Raw genomic sequence first — 24,814 nt, 5'->3', positions numbered from 1 at the left:
AGATGTCCCTCAACAGAGGAAAGGATGCAGAAAATGTGGTACATTTCCACAATGGAATACTACTCAGCTATTAAAAACAATGGCTTCATGAAATTTGAGGGCAAATGGATGGAACTTGAGAATATCATCCTGAGTGAGATGACTCAGTCACAAAAGAACACACAAGGTATGTATTCACTGATAAGTTGATATTAGCCCCAAAGTTCACAATACAAAAGATTCAATTCAAAGACCATATGAAATCTAAGAAGAAGGAAGACCAAAATGTGGATGCTTTGGTCCTTCTTAGAAGGGGTAACAAAATACAGGAGGAAATATGGAGACAACATGTGGAGCAGAGACTGAAGGAAAGGCCATCCAGAGACTGCCCCACTTGGGGATCCATCCTATATACAGCCACCAAACCTGGACACTATTGTGGATGCCGGGAAGTGCTTGCTGATGGAAACCTGATATGGTTCTCTGAAAAGACTTTACCATGGCCTGGCAAATATAGAGGTGGAAGCTCCCAGCCAACCATTGGACTGAGTGTAGGGGTCCCCAATGGAGGAGTTGGAGAAGGGACTGAAGGAGCTGAGGGGGTTTGCAGCCTTATGGAGGCAGCAACAGTGTCAACTGGCCAGACACCCCCTGGGAGCTCCCAGGGACTGGACCGCCAATAAAGAATACAGATGGAATGACCCACAGTGCTGGCCACATATGTGGCAGAGGATGGCCTTGTTGGTCATCAGTGGGAGGAGAGGCCTTGGGCCTGAGATTGTTTGATGCCCCAGTGCAGGGGAATGCAGGGTAGGAGGACAGGAGTGGGTGTGTGGGTGGGGGAGCATCCTTATAGAGGCAGGGGAAGGGAGAATGGGATAGGGGGTTCCTGAAGGGGAGACCTGGAAAGGGGAAAACATTTGAAATGTAAATAAAGAAAATATCTATTTCCTTTCTAATTTGTATCCCCTTGAGCTCCTTTTGTTGTCTAATTGCTCTGGCTAGGACTTCAAGTACTATATTGAATATGTATGGAGAAAGTGGGCAGCCTTGTCTAGTCCCTGATTTTAGTGGGATTGCTTCAAGTTTCTCTCCATTTAGTTTGATGTTAGCTACTGGCATGCTGTATATTGCTTTTATCATGTTTAGGTATGGGCCTTGAATTCCTGATCTTTCCAATACTTTTATCATGAATGGGTGCTGGATTTTGTCAAATGCTTTCTCAGCATCTAACGAGATGATCATGTGGTTTTTGTCTTTGAGTTTGTTTGTATAGTGGATTACGTTGATGGATTTCCGTATATTAAACCATCCTTGCATCCCTAGAATGAAGCCTACTTGATCATGACGGGTGATCGTTTTGATGTGTTCTTGGATTCTGTTAGTGAGAATTTTATTGAATATTTTTGCAACAATATTCATAAGGGAAATTGGTCTGAAGTTCTCTTTCTGTGTTACCCAAGGAGCTAAAGGGGTTGGCAACCCTATAGGAGGATCAACAATATGAACTAACCAGTACCCCCCAGAACTGTGTCTCTAGTTGCATATGTAGCAGAGGAAGGCTTAGGTGGCCATCAGTGGGAGAAGAGGCCCTTGGTCTTTTGAAGATCATATGCCCCAGTACAGGGGAATGCCAGGGCCAGGAAGTGGGAGTGAGTGGGTTGGAGAGCATGGCAGGGGGAGGGTATAGAGGACTTTTGGGATAGCATTTGAAATGTAAATGAAGAAAATATCTAATAAAAACAAAACAAAGGGCTGGTGAGATGGCTCAGTGGGTAAGAGCACCTGACTGCTCTTCCGAAGGTCCGGAGTTCAAATCCCAGCAACCATATGGTGGCTCATAACCATCCGTAACAAGATCCGACGCCCTCTTCTGGAGTGTCTGAAGATAGCTACACTGTACTTACATATAATAAATAAATAAATCTTTAAAAAAAATAAAACGACATTTCTAAACAAAAAACAAAACAAAACAAAAATAAAATATCTAAAAAAAAAAAAAAAAAAAACCAAACAAATTTAATCATATGTTTGACCCACCATTCTAGGTTCTCTCTCATATGCAACTGTTTAGGACACACTCAGGACACACTGCCACTGTTGAGTCTCCTGTAGTTAAATGGCTGTGGGGGACAGACAATGGTGTGAAGTTGGGTGACGATACTTTCCAAAACCCAGATAGATTTATACTGAGAGTCAACAGGTTTAATTGTCAGTGATAAGAAATGAATAAGCAGCCCACGTGTGAAATGGGCAACTTGTAAAGAACCCGGAAGGCTCTGGCCCTTCCTCAGCCCAAGACCCAGGAAACACAGTTACTCATCTGATTACTCGAATCTTTTTGATAATGGCCTCTTTCAATAGTGGCTCAGTGTGAGGGTTTTTAATGTGCAGTTTGAACATCAGGTGTCTTTCCCAGAATGATGCTGTACCCTTCCGAGGGCACGTGGGATGAGGCGCCACACTGCACTCACCGCATGGACAAAGGTACACCTGGTTTTCCCAAACAAACAAGTACACAGACTGCCTCTTGCTCAGTAGGTCATTATCACCCCTCCTATCTGTCCTCTCTCCATTAGAGTTAGAGACTTCCTTCTTTGTCCTGGTCACTGTTGGGTTGTTTGTGATGTCTCAAGAGCGCACCCTGCTGGAAAAATACTTTGCCTGTGACTGGAGTGTAATGACCTAGGCCATCTCCATAGTTACCATCCATCCCTTTCTGGACTATGACAAATGAGTAAGCCAACTAACTCTAGGAGGTCTGATCAAGTTTCTGTTCTTTTCTGTTTGACATTTGGGAGCTTGTTAGGAGGCTCTAGCAGGGGAGCGCAGCTACTCTCACCCTTGTCTGAGGACCAGTCCTCCTCTATTTGGGGAAGGTTGGCCTCCTTGGGTTTTTATTTTTTGTTTGTTTTGTTTTTTTTAATTATTATTATTTTCTTTATTTACATTTCAAATGCTATCCCGGAAGTTCCCTATACACCCCACCCCTGTCCCTGCTCCCCTACCCTCCCACTCCCACTACTTGGCCCTGGCCTTCCCTTGTGTTGGATCATATAAAGTTTACAAGACCAAGGGGCCTCTCTTCCCAATGATGTCCGATTAGGCCATCTTCAGCTACATATGCAGCTAGAGACTCGAGCTCAGGGGGTACTGGTTAGTTCATATTGTTGTTGCACCTACAGTGTTGCAGCCCCCTACAACACCTTGGGTACTTTCTCTAGCTCCTCCATTGGGNGCNCTGTGTTCCATCCAATANCTGACTGTGAGCATCCACTTCTGTNTTTGCCAGGCACTGGNATAGCCTCACAAGAGGCNGCTNTATCAGGGTCCCTTCAGCAGAATCTTGCTGGNATGTGCATTAGTATCTGGGTTTGGTGGCTGATGATGGGATGGATTCCCNGATGGGGTAGTCTCTGGATAGTCCATCCTTTCATCTTAGCTCTAAATTTTGTCTCTGTACCTACATCCTTTCATGGGTATTTTGTTCTTTATTCTAAGGAGGAATGAAGTATCCACACGATGGTCATCCTTCTTGGTTTTCTTGTGTTTTTTAACCAAGCTTCAGAGGGACACACATGGAACCACGAGGGAGGAGAGGGACACCCCCCATAGCCCAGCCAGCCCAAGAGCTGAATCAACTCTGGCGATTAGTGGAGTGACAGAGGTTGCAGACAGATCATCCTCACATTCTCTGTTTGACATTTGCAACTCAGAATCATGAAAATAATTCTTTTTAAAAATATACTTATCTATTTATTTTATGTATGTGAGCACACTGTAGCTGTACAGATGGTTGTGAGCCTTCATGTGGATGTTGGGAATTGAATTTCTAGGACCTCTGCTCGCTCTGATCTGTCCTGCTTTCTCTGGTTGCTCTAGCCCAAAGATGTATTATTATACAGAAGTACACTGTAGCTGACTTCAGACGCACTAGTAGAGAGTAGAGGACATCAGATCTCATTATGGGTGGTTGTGAGCCACCATGTGGTTGCTGGGATTTGAACTCAGGACCTTCAGAAGAGCAGTCAGTGCTTTTACCCAGAGAGCCATCTCACCAGCCCATGAAAATAGTTCTTAATAGTTACTCTAGTTTTGCCTGCCTCTCCATAGGCTCTCCTATCAAAACCTCTCGATAGTGGATCAAGAATAGAGTTCAGAATTTATGCGTATTCAACAAATCCCAATTCTTTCTGATTAACGCAGTGTTTGGGTACAAAATATGGGATTTCTTTTGAGCTCTCTGGACAAATTTAAGTCCCAAGGAGTCATTACTTTGAGTACTGTCCCCCACATCAAACTTAACATTCTGTATTACAACCCATCTCATAGCCAGCAACATTTTTGTTTTCTGCTAAAAGTTTTGAGAAGTAATTTAAAAATTCACCTGTGAAATTATTTGCCTGTGAATAATTTATGTACTCAGTAATCACATGCAGTTCTGAGAATTATTTGTGAACTGAAAGATATCTAAATTTATAGATGTATGAAGTACTTAATTGTAAGAATAGCATTGAAATTGGCATGCTATGTGATATTTATATTTAATTATACAATAGCTAATTTTGAGTTTACATTTTCCTTTTAGTATTTTGATCCCCCAACCCAATTTCTTTATTCTCTTCTTTTCTATTTCCCTCTGTTTCCTCTTTCTTTCCACTCTCGCTTTGCCCCATTAATTTTTCTTTCTTTTAGAACTTTTCAAACAAAACAAAACAAAACAAAACAAAAGTTCTCAGGGCTGGAGAGATTGCTCAACGTATAAAAGCACTTTCCATGTCCAAGGACTTGAGAGTGAGCCCCTGGAGCCCGCTAACAGCTGGACACCTGCTGGGAGTCTCTACAACCCCAGAGCTCTTAGGAGAAATGGGGTCAGACACAGAAGAGTCCCCTGACACTCAAGGAACAGCTAGTCTGCTGTGTGCACTAGAACACAGATCAAAGCAACAGCAAATAACCCTGTCTTAGGTGGAATGCAAAGACCAGCACCAAGGTTGCTTCCTGCCCTCTACGTGTGTGTGTGTGTGTGTGTGTGTGTGTGTGTGTGTGGTGCACATGTATGTTCAATTTCTCTCTCTCTCTCTCTTCCACTCCCCTCCTTCCTCCATCACTCTCCTCTCTGTGTCTCTGTCTCTGTCTCTGTCTGTCTGTCTCTGTCTCTCATACACACACGCACACACACACACACACACACACACACACACACACACACACACACACGTCTTAGACCTTACTGTCATCTAATGGGAAGACTGGAGCCACTTTTAATCAGCTCCTTTGGTGAGCAACCTTACCTTCCACAGCTCAGAAATCAACTCAAAACAACTGTAGGAAATTGCTGGAGTTTGCATAAAACAGAGGTCATTTCATAAGATTTAACTTAACCTACATTTTTTGCTTCACATACTGCAGCCCTTCCTCCCAGACACTTAAGAGTTAAGTTGGACATCAAAGCCTCATACGAACGGAGCCCTGGGCATGTGGTAGGTGTTGGGCATCTGCCCAATGAGCGCATGCACATATAAACGAACAAGCAAATGAAACAACTACGTAAATAGGAGCTAAATTACATGGTACAGACTTGGTAATGGGACGGGTGGAATATATTAATCCTATGATGCAGCTTGGCAGTTACTTGAAGCCTTTTAGCACAACATTCTGTTTTTAATTTAATTTTGTTTTATTAGCGGGAGATTGGCATTGCCTGTGGGAAAAGGCAGCCCGGGCATATCTCACTGCTGACTCTTCATTAAGGAATGAAAAAATGGAAGCATTCTAGGCATTAAAGAGGGGCGAGAAGCACTGTAGATTAAAACAGAGATGGCATCAGAGGTTGGTAGGATTTCCATGAAGCAAGCTGCTTTCCACTTGGCAGTGAGGATTAGCTCCAGGGTAGGGTGCTAAGTGGAAAGTCCTGGGATTTTTTTTTTTCCCCTTCCATGTGAACCAGGGTTTGCTTTGTTTCCTGTAGAAAACAAAAGGATGTCAAATCTTAATGTTGAATAGGGCTTCAACTTGGGGCCCCTAAACTCACGCCTATGTCCCTCCGTTATTATCTGTTGCGACAAAGATCAGGCAGCCTTGCTACAGTGTGATGTTTAAGACATAAGGGTGAAGCACATCTTTAAACTAGAAGGAGATATTGTTCACGTGGTGTTGGGGTGGGGGTCAAGGTAATGAATGTGGCAATCACCAAGGGAAACCGAAGGGAAATGCTTATGCAGAGAATTAATTCCTAGGGAAATTAGAAAGCTTTCACTAGAGATGGTATTTGACTTGGGTTCAGGATTGTCTGTATGCTGCCTATAAATGACAATAACCAGGAGACTGAAAGAAGAAAGAAAGTAAGGAAGCAATGCAGGCACAAAAGAAAGGGAGAAGGAGTGAGAGAATAATACATTAACCACAATTTGATATCTGTCTGTCTGTCTGTCTGTCTGTTTAAATGATATAGAGAGAACATGAGGGCTAATTTGTCAACATTCACTACTCAAAAAATAATAATATATTTAGACTTTATGTGATATAGCATGAGAGTTCTTTAAAAAGTAATTTAATTCTGAAGGTCCTGAGTTCAAATCTCAGCAACCACATGGTGGCTCACAACTATTCGTAATGAGATCTGATGCCCTCTTCTGGTGTGTCTGAAGACAGCTACAGTGTACTTATATAAAATAATAAACAAATCCTTTATTTTAAAAAAGGGCTGGTGAGATGACTCAACTGGTAAGAGCACTGAATGCTCTCCCGAAGGTCCTGAGTTCAAATCCCAGCAACCACATGGTGGCTCATAACCACTCATAATGAGATCTGACTCCCTCTTCTGGTGTGTCTGAAGACAGCATCAGTGTATTTATTTATAATAATAAATAAATCTTTGGACCAGAGTGAGCAGAGACTGAAAGAGCAAGGCTGACCAGAGTGAGTGGGGTTGACCAGAGCGAGCCAGGTTGACCAGAGTGAGCAGAGGTCCTAAATTCAATTCCCAAGAACCACATGAAAGCTCACAACCATCTGTACAGCCACAGTGTACTCATATACATAAAATAAATAGATCTTTAAAAGTAATTTAAGAGCCCATTTTCATATTAACTAACCATGAGATGAATATTCTTGTCCTTAGTAATATCAAAATAAGTTCATCTCACCTGAAGGCTATAGTTTTTGATGGATTTCACAGGCATCTCCCTCAAATGTCACTGGGCAGGAACACATGCACTGTCCATCCAGAAGAAATGCAGTACCTCCGTTTTGACATGGGTAGCACTTTTTAGCATTGAATTCATCTATATAGTCTTCAATAGCCTTTTCCAAATTTTGCTTCTTTATGTATGCATCTTTTATTTTCACAGGAATGAGATTATATATAGGGGACAGCTATAAGAAAGAAAATATTCAATCTTATGTCTTTTTCAGCAGAACTTGTAAAACACCCTTCACTCAATCACTGACAACACTAATTCATTGGTTGGGAGAAACTTATTGCTCAGTATGATATTAATCTTTGAGGGTATGCTAGTGATGAAAAGTAGTCTTGATGCATGCTATCATGGAGGTTACATTTAAAAGTAAAAAAAGAATGAGGGAGGCATATGTTATCAACCATATCATCAAGCAAGCAAGAAGCCTAATGTGGGAGATGCTATTTGCAATACTTTTAAGGGAGAATGGGCTCATATCCACACTATGTCAAGAACTACTAAAGCATACCAAGTGACTACTAATATGGTTTAGGTTACATAGTACCCTAACTCCTGTTTCAGTTCTGTTCTATTTATATAGTAAAAAGAAACCCTTTCTCAAATCTGCCAAGTTGGCACAAACAGGGTAAGCATGTGATAGTTGTTTTGGATTTTGAGAAAAGATATTTATCTTGTTTTGCCTTCAAAAGTAAGTCAAGGCTAGATAATCTAAGATACAGGAATAGAGGGCCATGGAGGAAATGGTTTGGATAAAACTATCTGAACAGTGTTCAAAGAGATAAAGATGAAGGACACGCTGCAGTGACAGTTTCAAAGAAGCTTAAATCCTGGAGTCAAAACTACCACAGGCAGACAGAGGAGAGTTCCCATGTGGCCCCTCAAGCCTTTCTTCATCTTTTTATGACCAAGTTTGCCTTCTATTAAGTAAAAAAAGGTTTTGAGTTTGTACTGGCTAGTTTTGTGTCAACTTGACACAGGCTGGAGCTATCACAGAGAAAGGAGCTTCAGTTGGGGAAATGCCTCCATGAGATCCAGCTGTAAGGCATTTTCTCAATTAGTGATCAAGTGGGGAGGTCCCCTTGTGGGTGGTGCCATCTCTGGGCTGGTTCTATAAGAGAGCAGGCTGAGCAAGCCAGGGGAGGCAGGCCAGTAAAGAACATCCCTCCACGGCTTCTGCATCAGCTCCTGCTTTCTGACCTGCTTGAGTTCCAGTCCTGACTTCCTTGGTGATCAACAGCAATGTGGAAGTGTAAGCTGAATAAACCCTTTCCTCCCCAACTGCTTCTTGGTCATGATGTTTGTCCAGGAATAGAAACCCTGACTAAGACAGAGTTTTTCTCCCATACTCGCTAGCTCCCTTGTCATTGTAGATATATTTAAGTGGACACAGTTTATCAAGAAACTTGCTAAAATACCAAGTTTAATGTTAATCACATTAATATCTCTTCCAGACATCCAAAATAATTAACAATGTGTACCAAATGTGATTTCATAATAGAATGAGAATTACCTTTTACCCCATACAAGAGAGTTAGACACAACTTTTACTCTGCCATTACGGTTATAGCCCTCAGAGTGCTAACATCTGGCTCATAAAGGCACTAGTTGTCAGCAACACCCAGTGTGTGTCTGATATGAATTGTATAACAGAAGAAAGTGGTAGATCTGTTCAACACTCATTCGTACCTGCTGGCATTTGAGAGAGACCCAATGGAGACTAGTCAAAGGTGAAAATGGTGGAGGGGAATGGGAAAGTGAAAAACAAAAGCCAAGCTGAGGGGCAGAAGATCCGGATACCAGGAATACAATTCAACCCAGAAGAACACATCCATTTGCACAAATGTGGCTACATCTTCTAGTTCTCTGAATAACACACAATGGAATTTATCAATCCCAGGGATATGAGAAATCCAGGAGAATCAAAATGAGATTAAGGACTAATATTTCCCATGAGTTCCCATTAAAGAGAACATTGTATTACATAACATCCTTTTAGAAAATGAAGCAGGCTTACATAATCGTGTTTCTTATAATGGCAAAACAAAACCTTACAGGAATCCAGTGTATTAAATTGCAGCTATACTCATCTAGCTGCTATTGCTTTGGCAGAAGTTGTAAGCTTCGTATCTCTCTAGTAATCCGTAATAGATGTAGTTTCTCTCTGCTGACATTTTAAGGATTTGACTATAACTGGGGATATAAGGGGGAAAAAAACACCCCTCAAAGTTCAGCTAGTCTGTGGAGACAAGATGTAGAATATTGGTGTCAGGATACAAGCAAGCTGAAAGTACAATTAAAAACTTTTTCTGAAAGTCAAAGACTATGACAAAAGTAAATACAGAGACAATAGGCCAGCCTATATTCTCTGTATGGAGAGAGGCCAAGAGCTAGATATCGGGTTATCAAAAGCTCTGTTTAGTATAGTACCACTATGGTCACTTTAGTATAGGAAACAACATATATCACTATCATCATACTCATCAATTGTTTTACTTAGTATAATGTGACTTCCTGGTTGCTCTTCCAAGATGAACCTGGCAACCTAAGTATATAGATCACTGATTTTAATATGCTAAAGAAGGTTAAATACAATGTAATGGTTTCGGGTAGTAGGGAGAGAGTTTGTAGAGTTTTGTATGATTACAAAAGGTAATTATTTTAGTATTGAGAGCATCCCTAGTCCTTGACATGTTGTTTCCAGACGTAAGAATCCCCCTCCTTACCTAAAGGAGTACTTCCAATCACAGACTGTAATTACTGCTGAAATAAGTTACCAGTCACCCAAGTTCCACTTCCACAAGATTTGTAAGAGCAAAACTCTTTAGAATCTATTTCCAGGTTAAACTTGGTGTGTGTGTGTGTGTGTGTGTGTTGTCACCTGGGTATTGAGCATAGGTCTTTGTCTATGCTAGACAAGTCATCTCTGCAGATCAATTTTTATCTTTTTGAGACAAGGTCTCACAAGGTTGCCTAGGACTGACCTTAAACTTTTCATTCTTCTACATCATCCTAATGAATAGATAGGATTACAGGTAGATGTTACCATACTGTGCTTGAAGGTCAAATTTAATTGTATTTCATTTCTCTTTGGGGATTTAAAAATACCCAGGGAATTCAACCAAAACTATAACAATTTCTCCTTTTCAAAATGTTCTCTGTAAGAAGATGTACTTACAAAGCGGTGCTTGGGACAAGACAGCTGCCATTTCTCTAGGTAGGACATTGATGTGAATTAAGTAGGCTTTCAATTTATGGAGGAGGAAACTTAGACAACTAGAGTGGACAGAATCTTTACTAATCTGAAGATCTGAATTGTAAACAGGATACACTACATGTTGGGCCTAGCCAGAGGCATTGTGTTAACTGAGGTGATGAGTGTCTTTGAATAGTCTAGTAAATACAGTGGGGACATTTCAGTAGAGCCTTTATTCCTGCAGATGTGAATTGACAGCTCTAAAACATGCTGCACTGTTTACCAGAGAGCAGCCTTGAATCCCTTTGTAAAGGACAGACTGAACTTGGTTTACAGAGCTGAGAGGACAAGCCAGCTTGATGTCATCTGCTGGATCTTCGATTCTTTCCTTACTTAAAATCTTCTGACTAAAATTTTATTTACTGATTCAACAATAGTGGATTTGAATACAATTTATATTTAACAAATGGGCTTCTTTTGATTTTATTTTCTTATACAAGCCAATTTTTTTCATTTTCATTTTGTCTAATTTGGGGGGGAGTATCTTTTTGTTGATGTTGTTCTAGCTTAACTCATGGGGCCATGCTTACATCATCTATCTATCTATCTATCTATCTATCTATCTATCTATCTATCTATCTATCTATCTATCTACTATCTGTCTATCTATCTATCTATCTATCTATCTATCTATCTATCTATCCATCTTCTTTCCCCTTTCTTTTTCCTTCCTTCCTTCCTTCCTTCCTTCCTTCCTTCCTTCCTTCCTTCCTTCCTTCCTTCCTTCTCCTCCTCCCACCTTTATTTTCAATGTTAAAACAGAGTTTCTCTAAGGTGACTAGGCAGATCTTGACCTTGAAGTTATGTGTGCTCCTCTACTGAAGGCTTCAGGTCTATAACCAAAATGCAGAAATTGATTGCAATTTTCAGTTTTTGAGTTCTTCCTTCCTGTAAGTGAAATAGTTTGAGTGGCTCTAATTAACTCTTTAAAGATAATAAAATAGAGCAAGGAAGTAAAATTCTTCAAAAAATGTCTATCAAAAAATGTCAGCATATGTAAAATGCAATAAAACTTACATTGTGAACAAAGATAAATCGTACTGGAAAGAAGAAATCATAAGGCACATGGAAAGTTGAAAGCTATAAAAGCAAGTAAAAAGCTGCTTTCTAACAATACCGGTGTGGGGGAAACATTGTTTTAGTAAGTGGAAAGATGCAAGAAATTACATCTTCACAATGGTAACATATCATCCCCCCTCCCTTCAAGAGGAAGAAGATTGCAGATTTAGGATTTCCTAGATTGAATTATTATTACAATTAGAAAAAAGGAGGTAGTTCTGGGGATTCACACCTATATTCCTAGCACTTTGGAGGTTAAGGTAGGATTTCTGAGAGTTCAAGACAAGCCAGGCTACAGAGTTAGACCCAGCTTGATAAAACAGAATCAAAACAACAACAACAATAACAACAACAAAAATCAGAAAAGGAGCATGTTTGTAATGTCAGCCACTCAAAAGGCTGAGGCAGGAGGATCACGGAAGTTGGACGATAAGAAAGAGAGAGGGAGAGAACTGGTTCTCCTTCAATGAGTGATTCATCAAGAATGATTCATCTTTGGTTTTATGTTTGTCAGAGCGTTATGAACATCCATTTCATGACTCTTAGATGAGTCATGATGCCTGGGTGGGAGATGATACATGATACCCAGGGAAGACAAGAGAGTCAAAGGTTGACCGAAGAGAACTATCCATTCTTGGTGACTGTCTTGTGCCAACCCGTGCTACAGACTCTGAACAATTATAATAAATCCTCAAGAATACTTGGAGAGCTGTAGAATTTAGGGTTGTAGAAGTCAGACATGGCTCCAACCCAGGGAGTGGCAGAGAGCAGCAGGAATTTATTCAGGTTGTCTGACTCTAGCCCATGCTTTTCTTTTTTCCTGTTCTTTCCACAGAAGCCACATGAGGGCATCTGAATATGGACACCTCTGTCTTACAAAGGCAACAGTTGTCTGAACTTACTGGGATGTGTAGTACCAAAAGGACAGAATCTTCTGCCTTAAGGGGGAACAAAATATTCATGGGAGGAAATATGGAGACCAAGCGTGGAGCAGAAACTGAAGGAAAGGCCATCCAGAGATGTCCCTACCTGGAGATCCATCCCATATACAGTCACCAAACCCAGACACTATTGTGGATGCCAACAAGTGCTTGCCAACAGGAGCCTGATAGAGCTGTCTCCTGAGAGGCTCTGCTAGAGCCTGACAAATACAGAGGTGGATGCTTGAAGCCAACCATTGAACTGAGCACCAGGTCCCCAGTGGAGGAGTTAGAGAAAGGACTGAAGGAGCTGAAGGGGTTTGCAACCCCCAGGAAAAACAACAATATCAACCAACCAGACCCCCCCCCCCCAGAGCTCCCAGGGACTAAATCACCAACCAAAGAGTACGCATGGAGGAACCCATGGCTCCAGCTGCATATGTAGCAGAGGATGGTCTTATCTGTCATCAGTGTGAGGAGAGGCCTTTGGTCTTGTGAAGACTTGATGCCTCAGTGTAGGGGAATGCCAGGGCAGGGAAGTGGGAGTGGGTGGGTGGGTGGGTCGGGAAGGGGGAATGGGATAGGAGGTTTCCAGTGAGAAACCTGGAAAGTGGATAACATTTGAAATGTAAATAAAGAAAATATCAAAAAAAAAAAAAGTAACAAGTAACATTTCTTACTTTTTGACTAATGAGAGCTGGAGCGTCCGCCAGAGATGAGGCCCAGTTAGCGAAGTCAGTCTTATCAACTGTCTTGTCTCCTCTGAGAATCTTCTCTTTCAGGAGAACTGCTTGCTCTCTAGACCCTCCTCTTACGAATGAAATAACATCATCTATGATGTTATCGTGGGTGATGTTTACTAGAAGAACAAGAAGAACTTGAAGAAAGAAGCATTTGCAACTATGTGGTCTGTTATTTGGATAGCATTTGATAAATGTGTTTTAATGTCTTTTTAGGATAGCTTATTGTAAATATTTAATTGTAAACACTACTCACATAAATCTCCCCTCCATAATCTAGGAGGGCATTTTTTCCCCCTCAGTGGTCTATTGTAGATTTCTATCATCTATCTTTTGAAAGATAACAGTGGTACAATTGATCTAGACAGATTGGTAACTTATATCTCATCTTATAAATATAAGTACATATAGGGAAATTAACATGACTTTGTGTGTATTCTATATATTTTTGAATTTTTTTCATAATTTTATTGTGCGTAGTATACTTTAAATTATCTTGGTATCATGGAAACATTAGTGTGTAAAAAGTATATAAAAGTAAACCTGTTCCTACTCCCAAATCTATTCCCTTTTATTTGTTTCTCTCTAAACTAAAACACTCTAAACAATTCTAAAACTTTTAGAGTCACGAAGTTTTAGAATTGAAGAACCACAAGATATTTTTGTTTATCTTTCGTCATTGGTACGAAAATTGAGAAATCTGAGGTGATGTGGTGAAATGACTAACTTAAGGTCATGCAAATAACCTAATGGTGTAAGATGGTGATTCCCTTTGTCCGTGCCAATTATATCCACAAGTAGATATGCTTTAAACAATGGCCGTCTTTCTTCTCTATAGTTCCTTCACCAACAGTTATCTCTTTAGAGATGAATCAGAAGCATTTTTTTTTTAAATTTAAAATAAAAAGTTTAATAAAAATTTTTTAAATCAAAATAATTTTAAGTATTTCTAACTAGGGGAAGATGTGATGCCTCCAGCACACCTTCATGCTTATAAATTTGCTAAACATTAACAAGAGAAGGTTATTCTTTAACGAAGACATCTAGAGTTCCAAAACAGGCGTTGCACTGGTTGAGTGCTGAGGAAAAGTGAGCTAATGAAGCCAAGTTGAAAGTAACTCTGAGAAGACGATTTCAGTCTTGTTCTCTGTACTTGACATAAGACTCTACCTTAGCCTATTTTAAACCTTGTGAAAAAAGTAAGAAGAAAAAGAAACTGGTCCTTAACACACTTTTCCACCCCTAGTTTTCTGTCATTGCCACAAAAGATATATAAATCAATGTATGAAGAGCAGCCCCTTGAGCTGTATGCCTCCCTTGTACAGCAATGGCACTGACAGATATGTGTCTGTGGGCTACTTGTGCTCATTGTGACTGAGGGAACACAAAATCATTCTCCATGAGTGATTCTGACATTTCTAACTGAAGATGGTAAGGAGTGCTGATTATGTCACGAGAGCCAAAACTAAGAGTATTGGCCAATACTCTTAGTTTTGGCTCTGCCCATCTCTCTCTAACCCACCGGCCCATATTTACCAGTTTTCCCACCAGTTGTCTTTATGCAACCACTCCCATTAACACTTGCTGTGACTGATGCATCCTTTAAGTTGCCTTGTAGAGGAATATGTACATCCAGATCCAACCCAAGACAGTGTTTTACGTCATTCAGTTCAACACCTGTGTTACAGATTTATATGAAGGTTATTTGATATTGTTGATTAACATCACAAATAAAGTCTAACTTTATTATTTTATAACAAATACATGTACATCCTAGACACCATTATCGACTCAAAGGTGATATCATGTCTTCCCTGCCTTGTCTTTTTATGGGAATCTAGTGGCATGTTTTTAGTTGGCTTGCTAACTTAGTAGTGAAGGGCATATTATATTTACCACCTGCTTGAAAAAGGATATAGGTCAGCCAGCATGTTTATAGTAGAATCCTATATGATATCCAAAAGAAAAAGCAGCATCTAACATGCATTGAGTGGTTATTATATGACTGACAACATTCTAAGTATCTTGTATGAGTTAACTAACTTAACTCTCATATTAACCTTATGAAATATTAGTCACTTTCATTTGACTCTACAGAATCACAGAACAGTACCCATTTGTTTGGGACAGATGATTTGAATATGTGGCAACTTCTTTTTGGCTGATACTATGAATGCTCACAAATAACAATCTTGGAAGTTAACTCAGTGTGACCTATGCCTATCTAAGCAGTTATATCCTTAGATTCCTTGAAGTCTGTAATTTATTATAATATATGATATATTTCAGAAGATCCTTTAAGGGTAAATAGGCTTTAATCAATACCCATACCTTTAAGGGTAATGAGTCCTTCAGCTTTCTTTCATATTTCTCCTTTGGATGCTCCCCCATACATATACATACCTATGATATTATATGTTATGAAACCTGCAATGTTTTATTTAGAGGAACTAAGTTTAATCTAGTGTTCAATTCATCCAATATGTGTTTCTTGTGCAGTTGTAGGGACAAATGAAGAATTATCTGGTGTTATTTTCAGTGAGAAGGGAAAAGGGAGGCTTTAAGGAATTGAAAAAAATATAAAAAGGAAGAAGACAATGCCAGGGAGAAAAAATTCTAGATTTGTTTTTACACCCACCCTTAAGAAGTATGAGGCCTTGAATTCTGAAAATGAGGTGACCCCCTCAGTAGTGGACACTTCCATAGGCAAATGATGTAAGATGAGCTGCAGAAATGCCCTTCAAAAGCATCGGAGTAGCCCAGTGACTATTTTAGAAGGCCAGAGGTACGTAGATTTAAGTGGGTAGCTTCGAGTTTCTCAGAAGTAAGAATCTCATTTGCAGAACTTTGGTTTGAAGACACATCTGGACTGGTGGATACTCTGTGTTCTGGTCACTCAGGCTGCTCCAGTTGTTCAGTTCCTATTCTGCTCCTCATTCTGTTAATCCATTTTGACTCATGGAACACTATACCGTGGATACAGCCATGGGCAGCACAGGGAGCCGATCGCCTTCATGTTGCATGTCCCTAGGGAGACCTCTATACACTTAAGACCAGACTGATGTAGCAAGAGCAGTTAGCTCTGACCCTACTATCTGTCTACGTGTGAAGTGTTTATTGATACAGGGAGAGTGTTGAGCTTAGGTTCTTCATCATTTCCCACTCCTGACTCATGGCCTTGATACACACAGAAGCCACTAAAGTATATCTTAGCAGCACTGTCTCTGTCCAACATGGAGACCCAATTATTATGAGGATGGAGAGCAGATATGCTAGCATCTATGAAATAGTGTAACTAGTTATAATCACTCACGGCAAAAATGGTTGCTTTTTTTTCCTATGAGATGGGTCTCTCTCCATAGCCCTGCTTGTTCTGAAAATCTCTTTGTAGATCAGTCTGACCTAATACTCATAGAGATCTTCCTGTCTTTCTACCTCCTGAGTGCTGGGACTAAAGACATGTACCACTACATCTGGCTATGGCTATGACTTATGAATACAGTCATTTTGAGTTTACTTTATTATTTTTATTTTTATGAAACAAAGTCTTTCTGTGATAACCAGCTGGTCTCAAACTTCTGGTCTTAAGCAAGCCTTTTACCTTAGCTCTTTAAGTAGCTGAAATTACAGGCATATATTACCGTACCTGGCCTACTTTATACCTTCTTCTTCTTCTTCTTCTTCTTCTTCTTCTTCTTCTTCTTCTTCTTCTTCTTCTTCTTCTTCTTCTTCTTCTTCTTCTTCTTCTTCTTCTTCTNTCTTCTTCTTCTTCTTCTTCTTCTTCTTCTTCTTCTTCTTCTTCTTCTTCTTCTTCTTCTTCTTCTTCTTCTTCTTCTTCTTCTTCTTCTCCGTCTTCGTCTTCGTCTTCGTCTTCGTCTTCGTCTTCGTCTTCTCCTTCTCCTTCTCCTCTTTCTCCTTCTTCTTTTAATATATTTTTATGTATACAATGTTCAGCCTGCATGTATTTCTCCATGCCAGAAGAGGACACTAAATCTCATTATACCTGGTTATGAGCCACCACCTAGTTGCTGGGAATTGAATTTAGGACCTCTGGAAGAACAGCCAGTGCTCTTAAACTCTGAGCCATCTCTCCAGTACATCTACTTTATTCTTGAAAGAACTAGATGAATCTTTAGGCTCAAGATCTCTCCCAACTCTAGAGGACACATGGGTGAAGCACTATGTTACCTTTGCCCCATTGTTTTGAGTGTAATAAAGCCTTATTCACTGTAGCCTCAACTGAACTATCTCCATAATATTAGAATGACCACCATATGAAGTAAAACTAATTTTCAACTTTGCTTTAACACATTTTATTTGTTCTATAATATTGACTCTTCTTTCTTCTCAAAGGCAACATTTAGAGCAATTTGTTCCCACCCACATCAAAGAATACTTTGGAAGACAATTATCATACATAAACTGAGCTAGTCAGACGCTTAAGAGATAAGTTATATGGATAGTTTCTTATACCTCCTTCTGCATCTTAAATAAAATTTTCTTAGAAATTATATTCCTATTAATAGTCATTCCATTATAATATGATTTTGTGCATTTCTCAGTAATACTATTGAGTAGTTTGGGAGCAATCGAGCTTATTCAAAGTGGAAATGAATGAACTATTTGATAGACTGCTAGATGCTGAAGGCCAGAAATGAATTCTTTCAAAGGGACAGATTATTAGGTTATTTCGTTCTAAGAGTTTAATGAAAGGGGGTAATGAAAGCAACGATACTCAAACAGAACTACATTTGTAGCTAGAATTCTGTTTCCCAGCATACCTTTCTCTTTCATGGAAGCTTTATCCAAGACATAGATCATTTCATATTTTCCTCCCAGGGACCCAGAGGTACTGTAGTGAGTCCCATAGGTTTCCAAAAATCCAAAATATTCTCCCTTTTCATAGGAAGGTGGTAGAGCTTTTATATCATCCAGGAAAGTTGATCTCAGCATAACATCCCGATTCCTCATTACAAATCTCCCCAGTTGAACGGTTCCTCTCAAGTGCACAAAGATCTTTTTCTTTGTTGAGAAACAGTTGAAGAAGAGAGATATGACTTTTATCACTATCATGCAAACAAATCATGCTATCTTGACAAGCAGTGACTACTATAGAAGACCTCATCAGAATGAGCAAACAAACAATTGCTGGTGATGATGTTCGTCAGCAAATGAAGATCTCAGACATGGTTAATCAGACACTTTGACCTTCCTGCCTGGTCATTTCTCATAAACTTAAACACTCACTGGCCCCCATGATCAGCAGTGCCACTATTCAATGCATACCGAAGGATCTGTTTTGGAATTTCACAGCAACAATAGTCAAAAGAGCTTCAGAGGTGAAAGAGCACAAAGATCCATCAACAGAGGAGTTCTTAAGTAGATGGTGCTGTATCCATACAATGGGAGTTTTGAATCATCAGTCAAAAGAAACAAACTACTTGACACATGTAACAAATAATCTCAAGTACACTGCGATTAAAGGAAGTTCTACACAAAGGAATGCATCACATGACCCCCCTCATAGTTACAGAGAAAACTAAGCTGTCACAGGAGAAATCTGGTCAGTGGTTGCTTCTCACTTGATAGGGAATTCATCTTGTTTGAAGATCTATGTTCTGTGTTTGAAGGCATGTGTTTTCTTTCTTTTCTTTTCTTTTCTTTTCTTTTCTTTTCTTTTCTTTTCTTTTCTTTTTTTTTCTTTTCTTTTTTTTTGTTATGGCTTCTAAGCCTTTATGGATAAATATACCCAACAAGATACTTACAGGAACTCACTTCATACAACAGAGGCCATCATGACATCCCCGTTTTCTGAGCTACATACTATTTCTCAGTGGAGTCTCAAAGATGAGCAAAGATGGATCAGGAGGTCCCCCCCCCATTTTTAAATTACTGACAAAATGAGAACTGCATCATGGGATTTGGAATAAAATAGATGTGACACTCTTTGGCTCAACTGATTTCAAAAGTAAGTCTTAGATCATTTCCACCCAAATCGGTCGTTCTTTCTTTTATCTTAAAACAATAAAACACTTTTTTTGGGGGGAGGGGTTCTATGTGCCTCACCAGCTGCTACCCATTTCCTAACCCTCTTAAACACACCATTGCCTGAAAAGCTTCTTTATATGTTCTATTCTCAACTCCCCCCTTTTCCCTATTTTCTCTTTCATCTATTTTTTAAGAGTGGAAGGAGTATGTTAAAAATAACTCAGAGCTTTAAACATGCTATGCAGACACTCGACCACTGAACTATCTCTGCTTGCTTAAATCTAACTTAGTCATTAAGCAGCCCCGACAAAGACAAGTCTATTCTGGTCCAGGTTTCCATGGACCTTAATAATCCTCATCCTCATTTTTAACCCGTTAGCACATTTGACACAGTTAATTGTCTGATTCTGGAGAGATGGACTTATCAAGCTGAAAAGGATGAGCAGGTCACCCTTGTTATCTTGTCATCATGTAGTTCTGACTTAGCCTGTCTAGGTGGAACCCGAGGGTCTAGCTTTCCACTGATACAGGTGATGCTGACCCATCGACCACACTGAACAGCAAGACTCAAGGGCACTACACACCTTGCTTCCAGGTTTTCTTCTTTTACAGTTTTTTTTTTTAGAGTAATGTTTTTCAAGCATGTCTCCTACTTAGAAAACTATTTGAGTATTTATTATTACTTATTCCAACCATGTGGTTTGTCCCACAAAGCCCCATGGGTTTATACATCATCTGTCTCTCAAAGCCCCTTAGAATTAGAACTTAAACTTGGCTATTTTCCCAAACTGTAGACTTCCAACAACTACTTCCTACCCGGCACCTTCGATTGAACATCTTATAGCCTACTTTGTCTGAAAGGTTCCCCGTTAGCAACTCCATCCTTCAAATGACTTACGCACCAAACACTGCTCCAAACATCAGATTTGATGGGAACTATTTTTTCCCCTAAACTTCAACTGTGTCCCATCTGGATTCCTGCATTAACTTTTCAAAACATCATTCTTATGCTTGTTCTTTGCATGCCCAACCAATATTTTCCTAACAGAATACCCAAGGTGGCCATTTTAGGTAAAGCCATGAGTGTCAATAGTTGAGCCAAAACCCCTGTTACAGAGGAAAACAAAAATCACCTTTTACAGTGAGCTTTGAGGCTCTATGTGATACAATTAAAGTGCCCTTTCAAAACTTTTTCTGGTTCAGTGTGACAGAATCATTTCATCAGACTCTACCTTTGAACCCAGACTTTAATAGACCTTCTTCCAGAAACACGATCTTTAATTCATCTGTTTGGTGACATCTCCCTTAAGTCTTTGCTCTGATTTCATCTTCTAAATGAAGCCCCCATTGTAAGTCTTCTTTCTGGCACTTGCTACCCAATCCTGCTTTCCCTTAAGCGTCTCCACCTTTATCTTCTCCGTAGCACCAATCAATTTCTAAAGACTGGATAGCCGATTCTCTTGGCTGTTCTATTTATTGTTTATGGCTGGTGCCCTCCACCAAGCTTTCAGATGCACAAAGGTAAGATTCTGTTGGCTTATTTAAAAAAATAAAAGTATTCTAAGGAAAAATGCCTGGCCACACAGTGAGTCTACAATTAAGAAAGAAAGGGATGAAGTAAAAGATTCCCAAATCTGAGGGGAATGAATGTGCAGATTTAGGCATACTGATTGTACAATTAAGCACCATATAAGTAGTGAGAGTGAATTGTCGTACCGATGCAAACGGTGTGTCTAAACAGGCATTGGGAGAGGAAACCTTTGGCCAGTGTTACAGGAAAGGGAGAGGAAGCCTTTGGCCAGTGTTACACCAATGCTGAAAAGGATACCTACTTAACATTTATTCTAAAGGTGGTGAAACGAACTTTGAAATCTGCCATAAATATAAAACCAGAAATATTTTCTAAAGCCTCAGTCTAGACAAGCGATTCCAAAGTAAGCGGATCAATTTTGTGGACTGGATGTGTAAGTGTGAGTCCCGAAAGACCACCAAGTTGCTGATTCTAGTGTCATCACACAAGGGTCTTTACCCAAGCTGGAGTTTGGGCTCTCCGCTGACCCTGACACAGCAAGACCTGAAGGTGGAGCCCTGAGCCCAGTTTCAAGTAAACATTTATAGGCATAAGCAATCAAGCAAGGGGGCGGAGGTTTAGCCTGACACACATTTGATGGGGGGGTCTATTATGGAATTTTGCTGCCCTTTAACATAATTGGCTGCTGCTGGGAGCTGAACTGTAAACCTAACTTCTGCTTTCCTCCTGACTGATGGTTGTTAGGAAGTGAAGAGCCAGGGACAATAACCTGGAGGCACAGGGTTGTTTGGGAGTAAACCTGGAAACTGGTGCTAAACTCCTGGCTTGGCTTGATGGTTAAATCGGTTAAACTTTAGGTCCGGTTTCCTAAGACGGGAGTCTGACCCCAGGATCTGGTCTCTCAGTGAGCACAGTTGCTTCAGAGACAGGCTTTACAGTAAACACATAGGCACCACTCTAGGGCCATGGGACAAAGAAGCAAAGTCCTCCAGGTTAATTCTTCATTGTTTTAATAACCATGGTGATTGTTAAATAGGATGCCCTGACACTCAGGTCTTCGTCAAACAGTATGCCCTGAACTTTTAGAACACTGTCTAGTTGCTAATACTCAGTGTTGATGATGACACTGTATACTGCCTAGCATCTGAGAGTTCCCTGCCCTTAGCTGTTTGCTTCCTATTCTAAATATCTCAGTGAACGTTGGCTGTGTTTTGCTTGTGTGTCCTGTCGCCCTAAAGAGAGGGTTAGTTTGAAACCTGTCCCATCATATGCTAGAGGAATGTATCCAGTTCTTACCGTCTGCGAAAAATAAGATGATAGTTGTTGAAAACTTTTCCCCATGTAATATGACAATTTAAATTTAGCTTCAGTGTCTGTAGGTTTCGAAGACTGTTCTCCTGGGGAGATGTCCCCAATTCTCTTTCCAGGTGCTTCAGTGGCTGAAAATTTTAGGGCTAAATTTGCACTAAGACCAAAGGTGCTCTCTCGGCTGACAGCTTTGAATACTTCCATGTTTTCTTCATAGTTCTCAGTTCTGAAATTTTTATCAGCCTTGGTCTAAAAAAAAATGTGTATATATATATGAGCTGTTAAACAGAGAAACATATAAAAAAAAGAGCTGTTAAACAGAGAAACCTAGAGCAGACAGCAACTGGAAAGGCAGCAAAGGGAAAGGATTTCAGGTGTGGGTGCTGGAGTCAGATTCCTGTGGTTCAGGTACAGAGCCTGTGTTTTGATTTCATTTCTGTGCTGTGATAAAATACTCCAACAACAACAACAACAACAAAAAGCCCTTTAGGGGAGAAAGGATTTCTTCAGTTCAGGATTCCATCGCTGTGGGAAAGCCAAGGCAGGAATCTGAAGCAGATGGTCACATTTCATCTGTAGTTAAGAGCAGAGGGAATGAATAAATGTATACACTTCTGCTCCAGTTTTTTCCTCTCCTGTGACATAACTTAGGACCTAAACCCAGGGGAACAGTACTACCTACTCTCGGGTTATGTCTCCTCACATCAATTAACACACTCAAGACAATCCCATCTAGTTAATTATAGATTGTGTCAAGGGAACACTTAGAACTAACCATCACCACCACCCCCATTCCCTTTTAACTCGGCACTCGGACACATCACCTTTAAGTTATAACCTCCTATTTCTTGTTTACAAAATTCTTGTTTCTACCATAACATAAAATAGAGTCCAACTTTAAAAATCGTCAGCCTCCAAAAATTAAGACTCCTTGAGAGTTCAAAGTCTCTTACCCCTAAATGCCTGCAAAAATTTTAATCAAGCCATATTCTTCTAACATATCATGGCACAGAATAAATGAACTGGGACATAAAACAGTCACATTCAAATCTCTCCTCCAAAAATTCAACAGGGGGCTGGAGAGATGGCTCAGCGGTTAAGAGCACTGACTGCTCTTCAGAAGGTCCTGAGTTCAATTCCCAGCACCCACATGGTGGCTCACAACCATCTGTAATGGGGATCTGATCTGATGCCCTCTTCTGGTGTGTCTGAAGACAGCAACAGTGTACTCACATACATGAAATAAATAAATAAAGCTTTAAAAAATATTTATAAGAAAAAAATTCAACAGGAAAAAGCAGCAGTTCTCATACCTCCATATCCAACATCTGGGATGTGTGATAGAGTCTGTGTTCCAAAGTAGCCTTACTCCTCTGGTCCTGCTACGTGTATATCACAGCTTCTCCCTAGGCTTCGGTCAGATCATTCCACATCTGCTGCTTTCCATGGTGGATGCCCCATGACACCAGATTTCAAATATTCTGGGGTCTCTATTGCAATTGAACCTTTATAGCTTCATTCAGTGGGCTATACATAGAGCATTGGGGCCTCTCTGCAGGGATTCCAACTCTGCCTGAACAGTGCCTAGCCTCAGCTGCTCACCATGACTCCCCAAATCTTGCATGCTTCATGCTTCAAATGCAGTACCATGTGAATAGTGTTTACAACAGTGCCTAGTTTGGAGCCAGCCCCCTAAGATCTATCCTGGCTCCTCTTGGACCACGGCTCTCTCCACGTTTGAGCCCTGACCCTGTGAAAACACTCATCTGACGTCCAGTGAGGCACTCCAATTTCCGCAGTGGCAGCACCAACCTGAATACCACAGTGCCTTGATGGTTGCTCTGTCAAATGAATCAATCCATTGTTTATATTTCCGGTTTCACTCAGAGTTTCAAGTCACAGGACAAATGGCTTCTAACTCAGTCCCCGACAGTCTTTGTTCTCTGAAACATCATGGCAGGCCTCTACTCCCCACGTTCTTCATAACATTACAGCCTTCCAAGCTCCCACCAGAACTGCACATTAATCTCTACCACCAGCTTTTCTAGCCCAAAGTGCCAAACTTTTCCAAACTCCAGTCATAAAATAGATCAGGTAACAGAAGAAGAACCTATGTTTCTCACAACAATGATCCCACCTCCTCAGAACCAATGCTATTCTTATTAGAATAATAATCTGTAATAAATACATTATGAATACATATTTAAATATATTAATTAGCATTAATATACTTAAAATTAAAATATATCTATCATTAATATTAATATAATTAAAATTATTGTAAATAAGTTTATATATTATAAATAAATACAGAATGATTAAAAATAGAATAAAATCTAGTTTTATTTCTACTGCTGTGATAAAATACCAAGACACAAGCAAATTTGAGATTATGGTCCATCATTGGTGAGGAGGCTAAGGGAGGCATATGAAGTAACTAGTCACATTCACAGTCTAGGGCTGAGAGCGAATGGATATTAATGTATGCATGCTTACCGCTCAGTTTATTTTCAATACTCTTTCACAGCTCAGGATTCAAGCCCAGGAAGTGGTGCCACTCACTTTTAGGCTGGGTCTTCTACACAAATTAACATAATTATGACAATCTCCCACAGACATATCCACAGGCCAGTTTGATTAGACAATCCCTTATCGGGACCCTTTCTCTGATGACTCTAGACTGTGTGAACGTAACTATTAAACATGACCTTCAGCCTTCCTCTACACGAAGGACAGACGGGACGAGAAAGAAATTAGGGAAACAACACCCTTCACAATAGTCACAAATAATATAAAATACCTAGGTGTGACTCTAACTAAGGAAGTGAAAGATC

The 24,814-nt window shown here is 40.1% G+C and overlaps 1 protein-coding gene across 4 annotated transcripts in view; it reads right to left on the bottom strand.

Moving 5' to 3' along the window:
* Window positions 1-5,622: 5,622 nt before the first annotated feature.
* The window catches only part of C9 (complement C9), a 55,528-nt gene continuing 36,336 nt past the window's right edge, over window positions 5,623-24,814 (bottom strand). For 2 of the 4 annotated variants that reach the window (XM_021208769.2, XM_029544056.1), the window contains exons 6-11: window positions 21,969-22,229; window positions 17,935-18,175; window positions 14,690-14,830; window positions 13,094-13,272; window positions 7,128-7,356; window positions 5,623-5,944 (exon numbers count right to left, since the gene is read on the bottom strand). In XM_021208769.2, the coding sequence (XP_021064428.1) occupies window positions 7,135-7,356; window positions 13,094-13,272; window positions 14,690-14,830; window positions 17,935-18,175; window positions 21,969-22,229 (1,044 nt within the window). In that variant the 3' untranslated portion in view covers window positions 5,623-5,944; window positions 7,128-7,134. Of the gene's footprint in view, window positions 5,945-7,126; window positions 7,357-13,093; window positions 13,273-14,689; window positions 14,831-17,934; window positions 18,176-21,968; window positions 22,230-24,814 lie in introns of those variants that run through there. The other 2 variants (XM_029544058.1, XM_029544057.1) reach the window with 2 other exon arrangements.

This window comes from Mus pahari, chromosome 11 (assembly GCF_900095145.1).
Source record: "Mus pahari chromosome 11, PAHARI_EIJ_v1.1, whole genome shotgun sequence".
In the NCBI taxonomy this organism is placed as follows: Eukaryota; Metazoa; Chordata; class Mammalia; order Rodentia; family Muridae; genus Mus; species Mus pahari.
The sequence above is the reverse complement of the archived record's forward strand: the minus strand, read 5'-3'. Positions and strand labels throughout refer to the sequence as shown.